General features: G+C 35.3%; 2 protein-coding genes across 26 annotated transcripts in view; one reads left to right on the forward strand and one right to left on the reverse strand.

Annotated features, from left to right (window-relative positions):
• The window catches only part of LOC125647086 (solute carrier organic anion transporter family member 4A1-like), a 43119-nt gene extending 34944 nt beyond the window's left edge, over positions 1-8175 (forward strand). For 13 of the 14 annotated variants that reach the window (XM_056142230.1, XM_056142234.1, XM_056142237.1 and 10 more), the window contains 7 exons: positions 87-263; positions 452-541; positions 1168-1375; positions 3537-3696; positions 4001-4176; positions 4762-4826; positions 5352-8175. In XM_056142230.1, coding sequence (XP_055998205.1) covers positions 87-263; positions 452-541; positions 1168-1375; positions 3537-3696; positions 4001-4176; positions 4762-4826; positions 5352-5746 — 1271 coding nt within the window. In that variant the 3' untranslated portion in view covers positions 5747-8175. Of the gene's footprint in view, positions 1-86; positions 264-451; positions 542-1167; positions 1376-3536; positions 3697-4000; positions 4209-4761; positions 4827-5351 lie in introns of all 14 variants that reach the window. The other variant, XM_056142242.1, reaches the window with a different exon arrangement.
• A 3372-nt stretch (positions 8176-11547) lies between these two features.
• LOC125645420 (MYND-type zinc finger-containing chromatin reader ZMYND8-like) overlaps positions 11548-20596 on the reverse strand; it is a 51025-nt gene continuing 41976 nt past the window's right edge. For 11 of the 12 annotated variants that reach the window (XM_056142222.1, XM_056142216.1, XM_056142224.1 and 8 more), the window contains 3 exons: positions 19585-19740; positions 14658-14789; positions 11548-12203 (listed from right to left, as the gene is read on the reverse strand). In XM_056142222.1, the coding sequence (XP_055998197.1) occupies positions 11895-12203; positions 14658-14789; positions 19585-19740 (597 nt within the window). In that variant the 3' untranslated portion in view covers positions 11548-11894. Of the gene's footprint in view, positions 12204-12227; positions 12636-14657; positions 14790-19584; positions 19741-20596 lie in introns of those variants that run through there. The other variant, XM_056142226.1, reaches the window with a different exon arrangement.

A 20596-nucleotide genomic window follows, 5' to 3' on the forward strand; every position in this document is an offset into this window, starting at 1 on the left:
CAATTTAAAAGTTGCAGCTAAAACAAAAGCTAAATCAATACAGAGAATTCAGAACCATTTTAACATTTATTTGATAAACACTTCAGGGTCAGAAAATTACAAAAAGGAGAGGGAGAAAGAGGTGTACCACAGGAAAGGGGACACAACTCCAGAATCGTCTTCTGACGAGCACCTGTGTAACATCCAACACATCCTGCAGTCTGTCAAGACACTTGTCACAAATCCTACCTTCATGTTCCTCAATCTGGCAGCAGCCTGCGAAGGTGAACTTAACGTACATACACTTTGCTTTAAGAAGGTGAACTTGTGTACATACACTGTGCTTTAAGATGTAACTGGTAAACCCAGGCATGATGTAACAGAGATCCAAGAATGAAATTTGTATTGAACACAGGTAAGTAGGTGTATTAGATCAGATTCACAGTATGATGTTTACCATTCCTATTTGCAGGCAACCTTTTGGCTGGTTTTGCTACTTTTGCACCAAAGTTCATTGAGGCCCAGTTTAGCTTACAGGCATCAGATGCTGCTCAGTATGTAGGTGCGTACTTGTCAAGTAACTACACATATTTCTACATCAATCAAGTAACTATACATATTTCTACATCAATCAAGTCACTACACATATTTCTACGTCAATCAAGTCACTACACATATTTCTACATCAATCAAGTCACTACACATATTTCTACATCAATCAAGTAACTATACATATTTCTACATCAATCAAGTAACTACACATATTTCTACATCAATCAAGTAACTACACATATTTCTACATCAATCAAGTAACTACACATATTTCTACATCAATCAAGTAACTGTACATATTTCTACATCAATCAAGTAACTACACATATTTCTATATCAATCAAGTAACTATACATATTTCTACATCAATCAAGTAACTACACATATTTCTTTTTTAATTGAGTCGCTATGCATATATTTCTCTATCGGTCCAGTCACTATGCACATTTTCATATCATTCATAAGCTTCTTTGGATTTTTTTAACGGGATCAATTGAAACATGAATAATTAAGATTACTTATATTCTTCAAAAAGAACTTCTAGGTAATATGTTGTCTGAGTGTACATTTATTCTGTTTTGAACGTTAATGTATTAAAGCCTAAAACCTAACAGTATGACATCATACCATGGGTAGGTTATGCAGCGATACCGGCAGGTGGAGGGGGAACCTTTCTCGGAGGATACCTGGTCAAGCGATTTAATCTGGGGGTGCGTGGAATTATCCGGTTCTGTCTGGCTCTCAGTATCCCATGTTTCCTGTGTGTGCTCATCTTCCTCGTCAACTGTGAAAACGTCTTGTTTGCTGGTGTAAATATTGACTATGGACAGTTAGCCAGCAATGGGTAGGTATTGATAGAACAGTGCCACGGTGTTGAACAAGATCATACGATTCTTATACATTTGTCAGCCATTACTGTTACAGTGATGTAGTGTCTCTCCGTGTTTATCATCGACAATAACAAAAGTTGGATGTTCTGGTTCTGAAATATTCAAATACACCAATTTTTTCTCTGCAATCAATATTTTATTTCTCAATGAAGCACTGTTACATGCAAGTGGCTTTTCAACTTGATATGCAAGTCTATTCTTGTATTAGAAAAACCCCAGTTTAATCACTAAGTATAGATATAAGAAAGTATTTAGTAATTTATAACTTGATTAACCATGGATGACATATTTCCTATGTAACGAAATGGTGCCACACATCATTATTTAGTGTTTAAAATAAGGAAATTCATGTCAGATATTTTACGTGTTTTACAAACGGGGGGCAAACATGGTGTCACAACACATCAAATCGTGACAAACACCCTTTAAGTATGAAACATCATGAAACTTTTTTACTTTAGGTGTAGATACACATTGCATTGTGACATGACGTTATTTACCTCCAGCTGCAGCAGGCTGTACAGAGATTTACACCCAACTTGTTAACCAATCAGAACTGGTCTCACAAGTTGTATTGGAAATAATGGAAATTACCCTATGCTTTGTTATTTACATACCCCAATAATACAAACTAGACATTCATTTCTCTAGAGGACCAGGCTCAGTAGCTCAGTGGTAGAGTTCATTTCGTGACCAGGAGGTCGTGAGTTCAAGGTCCGCTCATGCCATGGAAGCATCAAACTCATGACGTAAATAGAGGTAGTGATTGCTTCTTTGCCAAATACTCAGCATTAAGAAGTAAAAATCACAGATCTTTTGGATATGACCTTCAAAATGGAGGTCCCATGTCACGACTGATGTTGGAATGTTAAAGAACCCTCACTGCTGCAGTTGTAAGCACTAAACATAGGTCTATATTTGTGGTACTTCACCTGCAGCTGATAAGGTCTCAGTATGAGTGAAAAATTCGTGACAGGGCTTTAAACAAACGAACAACCCTTTCTTTAGTGTAGGTCTTAAGTGCTGCCAACAGTTCTTTTGTGTTAAGGTGTTAGATGTTTATTAAATGACTTGATGAATTAATACATGTACAGGGATGGAAGCTGGAGATTACCCAGTGATCAAAACCACAACATTGCATCATCTGGCTGCAGGCAAGCTTTAATGCAATGCGAATATTTTGTATCTTCTTTTACTCTGTCAGGTACCTGCAGGGCAGCTTGAGTTACCAATGTTTTAATCAGTAGAAGAAGAATTACTATATGTACATTATACATTCCAATGTGTAGTCTTTCCTATTGATATAGAACCTATATATACTTATTGAATTTGCAATTCTTCAGAAAAATTATAAGTGGTAACTATGTAATCAAACTTAGTTGATATATGTCATATAGAATTACAGTAAAACACAGTTATAGCAAACCTCCAGGGCCAGTAAAAAAAAAAAATTTGTTATAACTAACCTTTGTCATATATCATAAAATTTTCATTATTTTCCTCTTAGGAAATGAATATCACTTCACAATAAGTGTGAATTCATTATTTTACTGTATAGAGTAAAACACAGTTACAACGAACATGCTTGCAGTGAATTCATGCTTACATTTGAGTAATTTTCATTCCTTCCCTTTAGTTTTAAAACATATTATGATCTGATTTGATCAAACAAATTATGTTTAAAATGAATCAGAATTGTTCCTCCCCAGTACTTTACTATAAGCATGTTTTACTGTGTGTGTGTTTTGTATCTTTGTAATTGTAAATTTCTTATAATACTATATCATTGACACCATGTCCAGCCTTTGGAAGTCCCTGGAATTGAAGATGTGGGGACATTTAGCTTACTTTATTTTAAATGCCATTATGCTCTTTTGAACACCATGAAAGTTTCAATGCCCAGAATAATTTCCGTAATACTTCTTGACAACAAACTTTGATCATACAGAAATTCTATGCTAGACTGGCTTAACAACATTTTTCTCTAATTTTTTGGATTTTGATGTTTTGATTTATGAATGTTTCATTTTCTTGACCACTTCAATTAGTCATTTCATGTTTTATGAACATTTGTACATGAATTTTATTTTGAAAGTTTTGTTTTTCGCTTTTCAGTACCAGGAAATTCCAGGGTAAATTTACAACCAGCAGCTGCAATGTTAATTGTGGGTGTACCCTCGAGGATTATAACCCAGTGTGTGGGATTGACGGGATAATGTACTACTCGCCCTGTTATGCTGGCTGCACCAACTCGGTTCCCAATACAGATCCTGTTGTAAGTAATCCCGGTTAGGGAGATCATATACTAAGTAATCCTGGTCGATGGGATCACATAAGTAATCTCGGTCGGTGGGATCCCATGATAGTAATCCCAGTTGGTGGGATCACATAATAAGAAATTCTGGTTGATGGGATCACGATAAGTAATTCCGATCAATGGGATCATATACTAAGTAATCCTGATTGATGGGATCATAATCTAAGTAATCCTGGTTGATGGGATCATGGTAATCCCAGTTTTGTATTTATTCAAAATCAAAATTCAGATATATTCAAATACAAAAGATGTTTCTTTTTAGCAATATGGGAACTGTAGTTGTATTGGCTACGACACCAATACCTACCCTGCCTACATGGCTGTCACCGGAAAGTGTGAGAGTTCATGCTCAATGCTGCCCCTCTTCATGGCCATTTTCTTTTTCATCATGCTGCTCACGTTTACCATCAGTATGCCAGCCCTGTCCGCCACACTCAGGTTAGTATGCCAGCCCTGTCCGCCACACTCAGGTTAGTATGTCAGCCCTGTCCCCCACACTCAGGTTAGTATGTCAGCCCTGTCCCCCACACTCAGGTTATTATGTCAGCCCTGTCCGCCACACTCAGTTTAGTATGTCAGCCCTGTCAGCCACACTCAGGTTAGTATGTCAGCCCTGTCCGTCACACTCAGGTTAGTATATCGGCCACACTCAGATTAGTATGTTGGCCCTGTCAGCCACACTCAGGTTAGTATGTCAGACCTGTCCGCCACACTCAGGTTAGTATGTCAGCCCTGTCAGCTACAAAGTATGTCGGCCCTGTCCGTCACACTCAGGTTAGTATGTCAGCCCTGTCAGTCACACTTGGGTTAGTATGCATAGAGATCTCTCGGAGTAAATACTTAGGTTTTGGTACAGTAGCATATTATTCATAGATTTAATCAGGCAACCATAACATTCAGTTTTTGAGTAGAAGTAAAGTTCTCATAACCAATAATTTCTAAATGATTTATGGGTAAAAATGTAAGGTCTCAAAAATACCAATAGTTTTAAAGTTTTGAAATCATGAATGTTTACCTTTACAGGTGCGTTCCTCAGCATGAGAGCTCCTTTGCTCTAGGAATACAGTGGATAATTGCTAGGTGTTTAGGTAAGATAATTACGGCTTCTACTGCTGAAACAAAGTGTGTCTAATAACTAAAGACATCAAATGTTCAGATGTGTGTAATGCAGATTAATTCTTCAAGAAATATATGTACCGTAAAACACAGATATAGTGAACCTCCAGGGCCATCAAAAAATAGTTTGTTGTAACCAAACTTCATCATATCCAATAAAATTCCATAGGGGAATAAACATGACTTTGTAATACTTTTGTTGTGTGTTCATTATAAATGTGTTTTACTGTATAATCTCATCTTCTATTGTATGTGTCATCATTTTAGCCTATTCAAAATTCTTCAGGAATTCTAATTATAATATTTACGATACATTATGATGCATGTACTAATATTTTAGCACTGATCATTGTGAATACCACTTATACTTACAGTCAGTGTATCATTACAATGAACTTATGAAGTTCTCTGGTTCCCAGCAAATATATCAAGAATAGGTTGGTTGCATTTACAATATGTTAAACATGTCGCCATGACCTGTTATTTTGTTGTCTTAGGTTCCATTCCTGGTCCGATCCTGTTTGGGAAGATGATAGACTTGACATGTCTTTTGTGGCAGATAAAGTGTGATGACAACGAGGGCTCATGTTTCTTCTACAATAACAAAAACATGAGCTACAACCTGATGGGGATTGCCCTGGCAGGGAAATTTCTATCCATCCTCTTCTTCAGCCTCTCCCTGGCCGTCTATAAAGCGCCCCCTAAGGAGGTGGAAAAGGAGAATCAGTCAAAAGACTTGGACGCTATAGAGAACAAAATGAATGGTGGAATTGGGATAGGAAACAACGCAAGCACTAACACGTCAACAACGTCCATAAATAATGGCACGACGCAGGCCGACGTAAACAAAAACAATACAAAGACAAACGCAACACAATCAACCAACTTATAGCAAAAGCGTGCAATCAGAAAAGTTCTGTGATCTTACAGCCATGTATTACAAACTGTTGTTATTTATTATGTGTTGATTAGGGCATAGGAAGTTTGAACTTGTGAATCTGGGTGCTCAGACATACACGCCTTTGCTGACCAGTCCCCCTGCATATTTCACAAAATGATTAGAATGTTGCATTGATTAATGATCTGAACATTTAACAATTTGGTGATTCTGCATTATATTCATGTATTGATTTTAAAATTGGGAAACTGCATGAAATACGTAATATTTTTTCTCAAATGAAATGTAGGATTTTATTTGTTGGAAAAATTTGATAATGATGGATTTATTTTAGTTCGCCATAATGCATAGTGTTTTCTTTGTTGTATATACTAGACATGTAGAGGAAACTTGATGGATAGTAACATCTGCACATCTTGTGTGGTGCGTTTCTCTGAACGTGTTACGAGTTCTCGTTTACTTGGATGAAATGTTTTGAATGACCTGAAGTATGTTAATCCGTTTATTGGGCAGTTTTGTCATTTCCTATTTATGTGCTCATGTTTTCAGGATCAGGGATCTCCGACGCATGTGTTTACATTTCCAGAGGATAACGCATTCATTAACTCTTTTTTTGTCACCTGAGAATTATAGTGACACATAGGAATGAGTCTGTTGTGTCTGTCTGTCACACCCCAGAACTTTGTAAGAGATGGGATATTTAATGTTTATTATTTGTGTGAGAGTCGTTTAATATATATCATGATCTACACGAAACATCTGATCCATGGAACCATGTAGTTTAGCTCACCTGAGCAGCTTTTTAAAATGGGTTTAAAATTTTCATATAGTAGTACATGTCCATATGAAATTTTTCAAAAATATTTTTCAAATGGGTACAATTTGCCAAATTAGGATTCGTGGTTCACATGACGACTGCTGGGTTCAGAGCGTGGTTGCAGAAGGATTCAATGTTTGACATAGCAATGAATATGTAGGAAAATTCTTTAATACTGAAAAATCATCTCGACATGAACCATAATGATACATGTCAAATTGATGTGCAAGCATCCTCATTCAATACAAGTGTACCATCACAGTAGGGATAAAAATGGGGCTGCTAGAGGGCTTAAATTTCCACATGGGAGTATAGGATATTTTTGTAAAGAAAATCATCTCCAAGAACTGCACGGGTACAATGCATCAGATTGATATGCAAAAGTCCTTATGTAGTGGAGATTCAAGTTTGTTCATGTCACAGGGGCTGTAACAGGAATTTAAAAATCACAAGGGTCAAAAGTGGAATTTAAACTGCTCAGGTGAGCAATATGGACTATGGGCCTCTTGTTAAAGAAAATATCCTCTTACTTGTGACTACGTTCATAAATCTTGAAGGCAGCTACCAGCAGTCATTTTTTCTTCTTCTGCAAACTCAGAAAATTTAAGTGCCCTGTGACTTTCAACAAAGCAACAGACTCAAGGTCATCATATTTTTGTAGGACACCTTTTAACATTCCTTTGTTGGTGTCATTTTCAAACAGTGTACAGAAATTTTCTGAGTATGTTTAACATTAGTGTATGTGGACCATTTCTGTGTTGTTCAGAAGAAATTACTAATATAGAGCTGTATATTTTCATAGAAACTGTTACAGTTTGAATAAATGTATATCCTTTTTTTTAATATGCATGTAGATACCAGTTATTTTGATAATAGTAGAATGATTGTGATGTAAATGTACTTAGGTTTTCATCATTGAGACAAGATTACATATCACAGAACCAAAGACTTTTCATATTCTGACAAATACTATTTTCGGGTACACCTGAAGGTGCATGTAATAATACAGCCATATGATGTCTTGCAAAAGCTCATCCAAATGTTTAATGGTGCTATTGATATAACATATCATTTCTATGTCTCATTTTACTGTAGAAGTTGGACATGATTACATCAGTGATATATATAGATATACGATATTGACGCCATCGTCTTCCTCGTCACCCAATAGGTCAGTAACAATTTAGGCTCGTCTTCCGTTTCCCTTTTGGGTCTTTTAAGACATTAAAATGTCTGTTAATTATCTCGCAGTATTTGAAATGTTTGTTCAGGATATGCAAGTTTGATTTAGTTTTTAAGTGTGAATTTTAGTCAAGTGACTTGTGCTAAAGTTTGGGTTAAAATGATAAACTAGATGTTAAAATTTGATCCAATATGTATACAGGTTCATAGTACGCAGTTACCTTTGACATGAAACATTAAGTTTGAACTCCAGTTTTGTGTGTTTTTATGTGGTTGGCTAAATACCATGCATATCAAAAATTGTTTGTACAAATCATTTTCATTCATGCAAATCCAGCAATTTGTTTTTTCTCATTTATTTTATAGTTTGTTTGTTGCATAAATGCTTGTTGAGATTAAACTGAATAAAATAGATGGACATACAGGAGTGGTCTTTCTTTGACTGTTGACGGTCATCATCAGAGGGCGCACCACAGAAATCTGGACTCGGGGAGTTGATGGTCACCAGAGGATGCAGCGTCACGAAATCTTTAAAATATATATGCCTGCCCTCTTCAGTTTTAGACACGCACAACACGCCATTATCAATTTCCTGGTGCATTATATAATGGGAATCACACTTTTACAGACCAGTCTGTCCACTATAAATGGTGCAATTGTATCATCAATACACACAATAATACCAATCTGCTAATGATGTAATATCAGATGACCATCAATCGTATCAATCTTATTAGAAACTTGCAGATGTCAAGTTAATAGTATTCTTTCGAAAATATACATTCTGAACCCGTCGTAGGTATAAATACACACCTGTCGATCATGTTTCCAAGTAGGTTGAGGTTGTGTTACCCTACGACTAAGTTGTCTGGACTCTAGTTCACGTTTTGTTTTTGGAGATCTTATTAGGCTGTATGTTGTCTTTTTTCAAGTATATCAATTCTCGCAGAAAACCGGTACTTCCAATATTTACACTAAATCCGATTCACATAGCACACGTTATCGAGCACCCTTTATCGTGTAACTGGTTTTACAGACATCAATCCAACTTCACCAAGCCCAGAGTTCAGTTTCAGAAATGATAAAGGTTTGCGATTACGGAAGAACACGCCAGAGAAAGTCGATAGGAATGAAGTGGAGGAAATGAATGATAGTATGTAAATTGAAAACATTCAAATTTTACTTTATTTAGTCACAAAATGCATCTTGTCACTTGGGCAAAATGTCCAGAGAGCTATTTAGCATACTCGATTCTTTGAGAGAAAAAAGTAAACCATGCATTCTTGTCTCTCAAGAGTAAAACCGAGCTGTGACATGTAGAATACGAGACTGTTCTATATTGGTCACAAATGTAAACATAAAATATAAGGCATCGTTCTTGTTGAACATCTATCTAGACCACAAGCACCAGACATTTTCAATATATTTGATAAAAAGAATCGTCTTGCTGTAAACAAACTAGTCACTTTATAGTTTACATAAAGACAATTCTTATTAACATATATTTTAAACATCAAGAGCCTGTCAAATCATATAGTCCATTATGTTTGGCTTTCTACATGCTTTTATAGAGGTCTAAATAGAGAACATCGTTCACATTGCAAAATACGCCCATCCCAAATATTCAGCAAAGCAGTACTTGGTAATAAAAGCATTAACATACAAACAATTCCTTCCTTAGTCAAAAGATACTGACTGCACCATACCAAAATAAAACCCCGACTATGAAGGCCAAGTGTGCGTGTATCGAGTTTGATTATTCTAGCCTTGTTCCTACTGTTTCTTGTCTTGTGCCTGTGATGAAAGTTTGACCTTTGAAGAACAATACGCTTCTTCCCTCTTATCATGAGGAACACATATACCAACCTCGATGACCCTAGCCTTACATTACAAGTTCTAGTTTTATCTGGCCTACAAGGTGTTGACAGACAGACACTGTGCCATCCTATAACATGACTAGTTAATGACTGGTGTATAAAAATGATAACTTATTTCCCAACAACACACTGCACCATCCCATAACACGACCAGTCAATGACTGGTGTATAAAAATGATAACTTATTTCCTATTAACAACACACTGCACCATCCCATAACATGACCAGTCAATGACTGGTGTATAAAAATGATAACTTATTTCCCAGCAACACCATCCCATAACACGACTAGTCAATGACTGGTGTATAAAAATGATAACTTATTTCCTAACAACATACTGCTCTATCCCATAACACGACCAGTCAATGACTGGTGTATAAAAATGATAACTTATTTCCCAACAAATTGTACAGTAAAGAAACAATGCAGTGTTGGGCAGAAAATTATGGTCGGAATTTTTTTTTATAGATGTGTATGGGTTCGATCACTGGTATTCAGATAACTCACTAGTTTGTAGTCTTTAGAGATTCAGGTTCGAATCCTGATCTGTATGGAGCGCCAAATTAACAAACTCAAATAATTGAAGATATCTTTAATTATTTAAAGATATCATCAATTCAATTATTGCTCTCTTTATTTGAATTAATGCGCGCATTAAATCAATTATTGCTCTCATCAAATGAATTAATGCGCGCTTCAATTCAATTATTGCTCTCATCAATTGAATTAATGTGCGCATCAATTGAATTAATGAGAGCAATAATTGATTTAATGCACGCATTAATTCAATTATTGCTCTCTTCAATTCAATTGATGCGCGCATTAATTCAATTAATGAGAGCAATAATAGATTTGATGCGCGCATTAATTCAATTATTGCTCTCTTCAATTCATTTGATGAGAGCATCAATTTAGTAGAAATATTGCTCGTAATAATTAATTTAGAGCTCGGTTTAAATAATTTGATTATTTCTTTAATTCAATTGAAGATATCTTTAAATCATTTACAATGCTTTTGTATAAGGAATTAATGCACACATCAATTCTTTTAAAGAGAGCAACAATTCAATTAAAGATATCATTAATTCAATTGTGGATATGTTGAATTGAAGATATATTTAATTATATAGTTGCTCTCTCTAAAAGAATTATTGCTCTCTTCAAATGAATTAAAGATATCATTAATTCAATTGAAGAGAGCAATAATTGAATTAATGCGAGCATTAAATCAACTATTGCTCTCATCAAATGAATTTCTGCGCGCATCAATTCAATTATTGCTCTCATCAATTGATTGAATGCGCGCATTATATCAATTATTGCTCTCTTCAATTGAATTGTAGCGCGCATCAATTCAATTGTTGATATCATTAATTCATTTGAAGAGATCATTAATTCAATTGAAGCGCGCATCAATTCAGTTAAAGAATTATTGCTATCATCAATTCAATTAATGCGAGCAATAATTCAGAATTGAAGATATCATTAATTATTTGAAGAGATCTTTAATTCAATTGTTGCGTGCATCAAATGAATTGATGATATCTTCAAATAATTGAAGATATCTTCAGTTATTTGAGTTTATGTTAATTTGGCGCTCCATAGATCTGGTCCGTTGCATTTTCTTCCTTCCTGTTGCTTTTGGTGCCAAAGACCACCCCTGGAACTGACATGTGAAAATGCCTGCCAGGGAATATAGATCCTGGGTTGATGTCTTCAAGATGTGAAGTCATTTTAGGGAGGGAGAAATGTAGCGGTCAGATAGGTTCGATTGTTGCTAGCCAGATAGCTCTGTTTTTAGAAAATCAGGGGGGCCTGGGTTCGAATCGGTTACATTTACCTGGAAGAAAAAACTTCCACCGGTCAGGATCTTAATTCTGTTATACTGAATGCACATTACAAACATAAAACACACAAAATCTGTAGTTCCTGAGGACCACTGATCACAGAAATGGTTCTTGGACATAACTTTATTAAAACAATATCTAACAATTGTAATACAAATGACATGCAGTTCTTTGTGACAGGTTGTACTGGTCATATTAAGTAACATTCAAATTATGTTTCTTTAACAAAAATTAATACATGTACAATTTGTACCCTCAATGGACAAAGTGTAAAATTCAGACAATGCCGCATCTTCAATGATGGTTAAAGTTTGAGGACCACTTCTAAAGGGACTTCATTAGCCACGCGTTTAGACAGAAAATGAGAATCCAATGTAGAATGAAACATCGTCAAAACAATCGGCTGTAAAGTCAGCTACTAAAATCGGCCATGATATGCCAAATTGTTTGTCATGGTTTGTGGGTGCTGGTTGGGTTGAGAGACCACCATAGGAGGTCTTTGTGGGGCATGTTGCCCCGTGTGCGAGACAATCATAGATCCAGGTGGGGGGATTTGAGGACTGTTTTGGGAGATGACCACTGGCCCTCCGGTCATCAGAGAGGAGGAGCCGGGTTGTGAGATCTGAATGGGGTAGAGGATTGACCCTCCAGAAGGCATGATTTGATGTCCAGGAGCCATGATTGTTTGTGGTGTTACCTGTGTCTGAGGTCCTGGAATTCTCATAGCCTACAAGTAAATATACATGTACATATTATACACAGGAATTCTCATAGCCTACAAGTAAACATACATGTACATATTATACACAGGAATTCTCATAGCCTACAAGTAAACATACATGTACATATTATACACAGGAATTCTCATTGCCTACAAGTAAATATACATGTACATATTATACACAGGAATTCTCATAGCCTACAAGTAAACATACATGTACATATTATACACAGGAATTCTCATAGCCTACAAGTAAACATACATGTACATATTATACACAGGAATTCTCATAGCCTACAAGTAAACATACATGTACATATTATACACAGGAATTCTCATAGCCTACAAGTAAACATACATGTACATATTATACACAGGAATTCTCATAGCCTACAAGTAAATATACATGTACATATTATACACAGGAATTCTCATAGCCTACAAGTAAATATAAATGTACATATTATACACAGGAATTCTCATTGCCTACAAGTAAACATACAAATCATCCAATCATATTGTACAGGTGTGGCTGTTTAATGAGGTTACAGTTTGTGCTTCACAATAATGTCTTACTTAGCTCAACAGAATCCAAATCAAAAGGCTAAAATTGTTATCTCATTCATCTATTATATAAAATTTTATGATGTTGTATGCACACAATAAAAACTGCTTCTAAAAATTAAAGTAGTTTGATGTGCAATATGCTGCTATTCCGATTACAGTTATTTTGTGGTCCAGTGTCAGCAAATCAAATAATGTATATATAAGATGAATGATATAAACACACTGCTGTTAAATTCACACATTCAAAATTAAAATCCTAGTGTGATGCACTTCAATTCTGTGCTGTGTAGGTATTTTCCCTCTACATACATGTTCTAATTGGATGTCTCCATCCCAAGCACCAAACTGTGGACATATTATAGACATCACAGAACTGTGGACAAAGATCTCACAGAACTGTAGACAAAGACATCACAGAACTGTAGACAAAGATCTCACAGAACTGTAGACAAAGATCTCACAGAACTGTAGACAAAGATCTCACAGAACTGTAGACAAAGATCTCACAGAACTGTAGACATATTAAAGATATCACAGAACTGTGGACAAAGATATCACAGAACTGTGGACATATTAAAGATATCACAGAACTGTAGACAAAGATCTCACGAACTGTGGACATATTAAAGATATCACAGAACTGTAGACAAAGATCTCACAGAACTGTGGACATATTAAAGATATCACAGAACTGTAGACAAAGATATCACAGAACTGTAGACAAAGATATCACAGAACTGTGGACAAAGATCTCACAGAACTGTGGACATATTAAAGATATCACAGAACTGGACAAAGATCTCACAGAACTGTAGACAAAGATCTCACAGAACTGTGGACATATTAAAGATATCACAGAACTGTAGACAAAGATCTCACAGAACTGTGGACATATTAAAGATATCACAGAACTGTAGACAAAGATCTCACAGAACTGTGGACATATTAAAGATATCACAGAACTGTGGACAAAGATATCACAGAACTGTAGACAAAGATATCACAGAACTGTAGACAAAGATCTCACAGAACTGAGGACAAAAATATCACAGAACTGTGGGCAAAGATATCACAGAACTGTAGACAAAGATATCACAGAACTGTGGACAAAGATGGACATATTAAAGATATCACAGAACTGTGGACAAAGATATCACAGAACTGTAGACAAAGATCTCACAGAACTGTGGACATATTAAAGATATCACAGAACTGTAGACAAAGATATCACAGAACTGAGGACAAAAATATCACAGAACTGTGGGCAAAGATATCACAAAACTGTAGACATATTAAAGATATCACAGAACTGTAGACAAAGATCTCACAGAACTGTAGACATAGATATCACAGAACTTTGGACAAAGATCTCACAGAACTGTGGGCACATTAGAGATATCACAGAACTGGGGACAAAGATATCACAGAACTGTGGATATATTAAAGATCTCACAGAACTGTAGATAAAGATCTCACAGAACTGTGAACATAAAAAAAAAACCAACAACTAAGAGTCTGAACATTTCATTACTGGCCTATTGAGAGTCTGAACATTTTATTACCGGCTCATTAAAATGAGAGTCTGAACATTTCATTACTAGCTCATTAAAATGAGATTCTGAACATTTCATTAATGGCTCATTAAAATGAGAGTCTGAACATTTCATTACTGGCTCATTAAAATGAGAGTCTGAACATTTCATTACTGGCTCATTAAAATGAGAGTCTGAACATTTCATTACTGGCTTATTGAGAGTCTGAACATTTCATTACTGGCTTATTGAGAGTCTGAACTAAATTATTGAGTTGAGGGGTTAAACATTTTAATCATTATATGTTTGGTTTATAAAGATTTTTTTCAATATAGAAAGGATTGAACAAGTGAAAACTGACCTGTTGAGTGGGGTTGAGGGGTTGAACACTTGAGGGTGGTTGAACTATGGACTGTGGTGGTCCCACATACTGGAACTGAACAGGTGGGGTGGTCAGAGGCTGGTTCCCTGTCACAGACTGTGGTAGGGGCATCTGATAAAAAACAACAGTCAGAATGTAAATAAACAGAATATAAATGTACAGTAGAACAAACATGTTTACACTGAACATCCACATTTAAAGAATAGTGATTCATTGACATAAGCTGGATTGATGATTGATTGATGTTTTCCGCCACACTCAACAATTTTTCAGTTATCTGGTGGTGCCCAGTTTTTATTGGTGGAAGAGAGAACCCAGATAGTCTAGTCAATCTAGCTCAAAAATGAGCAAAACCTCAAACTAATTGCAACAGAAATGAAATTTTGATTATTCATGCAAGAAAACACATGCAAACAACATATTAAAAATCGGCTTTTGTATTGCCATGGGAAAATTGGAATTTTGGGGTAAAAGGATGTGTTTTTTCATGAAAATCGCTAAAAACTGGAAATTGAAGAAAATGTCCATTTTATGTAACATACAGTAAAAATAAGTTTCATATCTCAAATTTCAACCTGGAAATGTTCGATTAATTTTTTTTTTTTTACAGCAGAATATATTCTTTCCTTGACTGTAATTTTTGGGTAAAATCTTGCTTTTTTTAATTTAATTGTTAAAGATTGAAATTTTAAGAAGAAAACCCACATTTTGTCATACATTTGAGTCTACCAATAAAAAATTGAAGTTAGGATTTATTTTAAAAACTGCTCAACAAGTAAGATATATAGATTATTGGCAATATATATGAAAAATACCATTTTAGGTAGGAAAACCTACCTTTTTCTAAAACAAAAATAGTGAAAAACTGGAAATGATAGGAAATGTTTGTTTTATAGAAGAGATGACATCGATCTTATAAATTTAAGAATAAAACGTCCAAATGCACAACTAAACTTTTCTGCACCAAAATTTATTTTCCCTTGCCAAATTTTGGGCTGAAATCTTCATTTTCCAACAAAAAACGTTAAAAACTGGATTTTGGAAGAAAATACCTTTTCCTGTCCATTAGGCATATATGAGTTACCACATGAAGATTTATACATTAAAATAAACTGTTAACACAAAACAAGTGCCCCTTCAAAAATGGTCTGTAAAAGATGACCTACATTTTTGCAGTTAATCCCCTTACATCGGAAGTTGGAGGCGCGCTTACCATTCCGGTCCTGTTTCACATAAATACATGTAGTATTTTAAAACAAACAGTGTATAGTAAAGCTTACGTTACCAAATTCTTTATTAAGCTGAGTTTTAACAGTTTGTACAACATCTATGATGAAACAAGGTTCAGTTTCTTCGATTTTATAAAGAAATCTTTAATACGTGCACTTCGTCAAGTTCTAGAGTTTGGGAAAGGGGGGGGGGGGGGGGGGGGGGTTATGGGTTATAGCCGTATTTGATGTTTAGTTCTATCCAAATTATTGTGCAATTAATACCGAGAATTTCAGGAGTGATCTGTTTTAAAAACAATAGACACATAGAATTAAAAGCAAAATGAATCAGGCACGCAGCATCGTAAAAAAAGGGGGGTGAGTGTGAAGATAATTTCACAATATTGCCTGAAAATTGACAAGTAAATTTTAATCCAAAGTTATAAAAATCCTTGATGGTGTGTGTGGTGGTGGTGCGCAAGGGGGGGGGGGGGGGGGGGGGGGGGGCTAAGGTTGTTCTCTCAGCTCAATTTTACACTTCCACTGTACAGTTCACGACAATGCTATTTAAAAAAAAAAGAAAAGAGGAGGGAGGGCAACCAATTGCAATCTGTCTAAAAATCGACCTCTGTACGTAAAAATTTATCAACTTTGCATGTAATGATAAAAGGTGTAGAGCCATTATGGCTACGTACCTGATAATTATATAAGTGATCATTTGAGTAATTGCAGTACAGTTCAGTCCATGTTTTTACAAGTACAACGGCTAGTGTCACAATTTGCCTTGCATTTACAGCGAAAAACGTTCAAAAGTTTATCTGGCGCGACTTGTAATTTAGTTTTAACGGATACAAGAATTACTGAAAGCAGTGATAAGCCCCAATTCGAAGGATCCAAATTAATCATTTCTTTAGTCCACTCTATGACTTAAAAAAATTCTTGCAGTGCTCCTTTTCTGCAGCTGTAGTTAGTAGTTAGTGGCAATGACTGAACTTATAAAAATGATATTGTGTTAGACAATTCTTCACATAGCAAATCTCCTATAAGTGTCTCTATGGTATTCCATCGTACAAAGTCGATATGACATCGACACCAGAATATATCTTTTTCTCTATGAAATCCTCATATAGGAAGGTGAAGATAACGAAAAGTGATCCATCTCGTAACTCCTATAAGCAATACAAAATAGAGAGGTGGGCAAACACGGACCCCTGGATATACGAGAAGTGGGATCAGATGCCTATGGGCTATAAGGAGTAAGCACCCCTGTTGACCGGTTAAACCCGCCGTGAGCTCTATATCTTAATAAGGCAAACGGAGTTACCCTTATTCAATATCATTGTGCCAAAAACGGCCTAACAATCTACATGTATATGAAACAAGTCAGACAGATTTGACCCAATGATGGGTTGTATTGGCAAAGTAGATTGTTATAACGACCATATAATTCGCGAAATGCTGACTTTAAACGAAACAGTTGAAACCCCTTCACCATCAACTTGTTTGTCAGTAGCCTGCCTCCATTTAAAAACTAATCATATACAGAATTTTTTCGCGATTTGTCTACATTTTGACTATACAGGACCTGTTCTGATGCCGAACATTCTTGACGTTGTGTCGCATCCTGTGAATGCATGTAGAAAGGGAAAGGATTGACAAACTTCGTTTCCTAAAAAGACGTCTGGTTTTAACGATATTCTTCACTTATATTAGCGGCAAGATAAAAAATTCCATGTCTCACAAAAAACTAAGTTCACATAGTTTTCACCAAGAACCTTTAAAACTTAATATGACAAATGTTGAAACTAATCGAATAACAAGAAAAGAAACGTACGATTATAAATAACACTCTGTATACCTTTTCTACTGTTTATTCACAAATGAAAGTGTACATTAAATCTATTAAATGTTCATTAATATGTTTTAAATATTATGTGGTATTCAACAGTCGCTTGTCTTTTTCCTTTTTCCACTAAAGTGTAATCGATGTCGGATGACAGAAACTTGCGGGAGTTTTTATTCCCCTCCCCCTGACTAATTGAATTTAAATTTTCATCCGACATTGATTTCGTCCCTTAGGGCAGTTATGTTTATATCAGAGTTCGTTGCTATTTCCGTGCTTTATATATAGACATTTCAAACACAATGTGCATTTTGTATGATCCTCTAAAATTTTCGATAAATAACTGTATCCCATTTCCATTCTCAATGATCGTTTGCCAGCGTGGCGAGAATTCCATCGTCATCGAAAACAAGTTTTGTCTTGAATAGATGGTCGGGCGGTCTAGCGCGCTGTTCGCATGTTGCTAGGAGATATGGTTCCGCAGGTTGTAAGCCCAAGACTAATTAGAAAGAGTAACTACTCGATTTTACACCAAATCATGATACTATGCGCAAGTGTTTACTTACATTGATTTTTATTATTTATATTATCAAAGTTTTATAATCATTATTATTACCCATGAATGACTCCCAAAACCTGAATTTGAAAAAGAAAAGCAAAAAAACTTTACTTACTTAGTTTTATAAAAGTTTTTAATACAAAACTCTTTCTCCAATGATGAAGATACAAAATAACTGAAACTTTTAACCCGAATGGCTTTCCATACTTTCTTTTTTAACATTTTGTAAATTGAAACTAATTCTTTAAGATTTCATTTATAATTGATTATTCATAACTTCTAAAGTAAATATTGTGTTTTATAATTAAAATAAATTCAGTAGAGGGTCAAACAAAATATTTTGAAGCTTTATTCGCGAAAGTTCCCCGGGAATGGAAGTCGGCAGAGAATATGAGATGCTGAGCAATATTGTATGTATATAGAAGGTCTTAAAATCACCTTTTTAATACGACTGTTAAGCTGTTTAATCGCGTTTTTTTTATTACATACACTTTAGATCGTCTTGTATAACTTTATTCCGATGACTGTCACAGTTAAGTTACTCCCCTTTACGTGTACGGCGTGCCGTAAACATCACAAAATATTGATGGTTTACTAAAACATTTAAGTCTAAATTTTAAATATTTCCCATTGTCCGATTTTTTGTATGTTGTTAATCACGCTTTTGTTTATTAAATTCCGTCGAGTTTGTTTCTGTTGCAATTACTTTGCGGTGATTTGCTAGATTGACTAGACTAAGATACAATGTACCTGGGAAGAGACCACCGACCTTCCGAAAGTAAACTGGGAAACTTTCTCACTTAACGGCGCGAGCGGGATTCGAACCCGGCGTGCAGACAGAGGTGGACATAAGCTGGAACATGAAATGATGGATTTAAATCTGCTATAATGAGCCACAGTTATAAATTTATTCTCATGTTCAGATTATAAATTCATATGGAATTTTAGTTAAATAGAATCGGGTGGAAAGCGAAATAATGAAATAACCAGCAAAAACGGCATTTTGTTGTACATCAAGGTTTGTTACACCTTTGAATACTTTCCTGTGTATGGACCATTTTATTCATAGCTTTTTTATTCCTTTAGTAAACCTTGAGCCTTGTAAATGCTTAATAATCTCATTCATAATAATTCTCATCAAAAAGACACAAACACTGAACAGACACTCTGACAGACATTTTAAGGAATGTGTGTTACTGTATCTTGATCTTTACATCCACACAAAAGCTAAATGTTTTTAAATATCACATCACACACCCTTCTTATTTGCCTTTTGATTATTTCTTTCATTCTTACCCGGCCTCCTACCCTCTCCGTGAGAATTTTGCGTGGGACGTTGAAGATCTTGGAGGCCTTGTTGACGGACATTCCGTCCTTTAATACTGCGGACACAGCCTGATCCATTGTTGTGTCCGTCCAGTAATAGTTAGGCTTCTTACGTCCTGCCTCATCCTAGAGGAAACAGAATACCGATATAAATATCTATACCAGTGTAGAACTTAGATGTGATGTTGTAACACCTTACATGTTGTAATTAAATCACCATTGTAACAATGTCACTTTATAATTCTGTGTCCAATCTAGATTTATCCAGAAATAAATCATTGAAGGAAATTTGTCCTTGATAAGGCCGTAGTGAGGGCATATAAATCTCAACAATCCACAAAAATGACATCCTAACGAAAATGTAAATCTCAACAATCAACAAAAATGACATCCCAACGAAAATGTAAATCTCAACAATCCACAAAAATGACATCTCAACGAAAATGTTATACCTCAACAATCCAAAAAAAATGACATCCTAACGAAAATATTACATCTCAACAATCCACAAAAACTGGTCCCCGCGAATTTAAATTATTCAACAGTATAATTGTAATATTGCATATTTAAACACCACATTTATACAAGCTTTATCTACAATCTCTGCATTATATAGATATGGATCAAACTATAATTTTAACTTCTGTGACCTTGACCTTTTATACTGAAGGTTTGACACACTACAAGTCAGAAGCAACCTTTGTGTGTATCATAAGTTTGTAATGTGTCCATGTTACAAAGGATTAATAAATATCCAAATTTATAACTTTTTTCTCCCTTATTCAAATGAATTTGGGTTAGGACCATGACACATATACAATCTACATGTAAAGCATCTTGTCTATGGACAATTCAAGCATCAAGCTATATTATCACTACAATTTGAACTGCCAACCATTGAATAAGAAGCCTAGTCTTAACTCACAAGCTCTCCAGTCTGTGTGGATGTTGAATGTAAATAAGATACCCCATTCCAAATGTA

Source organism: Ostrea edulis, chromosome 6 (assembly GCF_947568905.1).
Source record: "Ostrea edulis chromosome 6, xbOstEdul1.1, whole genome shotgun sequence".
In the NCBI taxonomy this organism is placed as follows: Eukaryota; Metazoa; Mollusca; class Bivalvia; order Ostreida; family Ostreidae; genus Ostrea; species Ostrea edulis.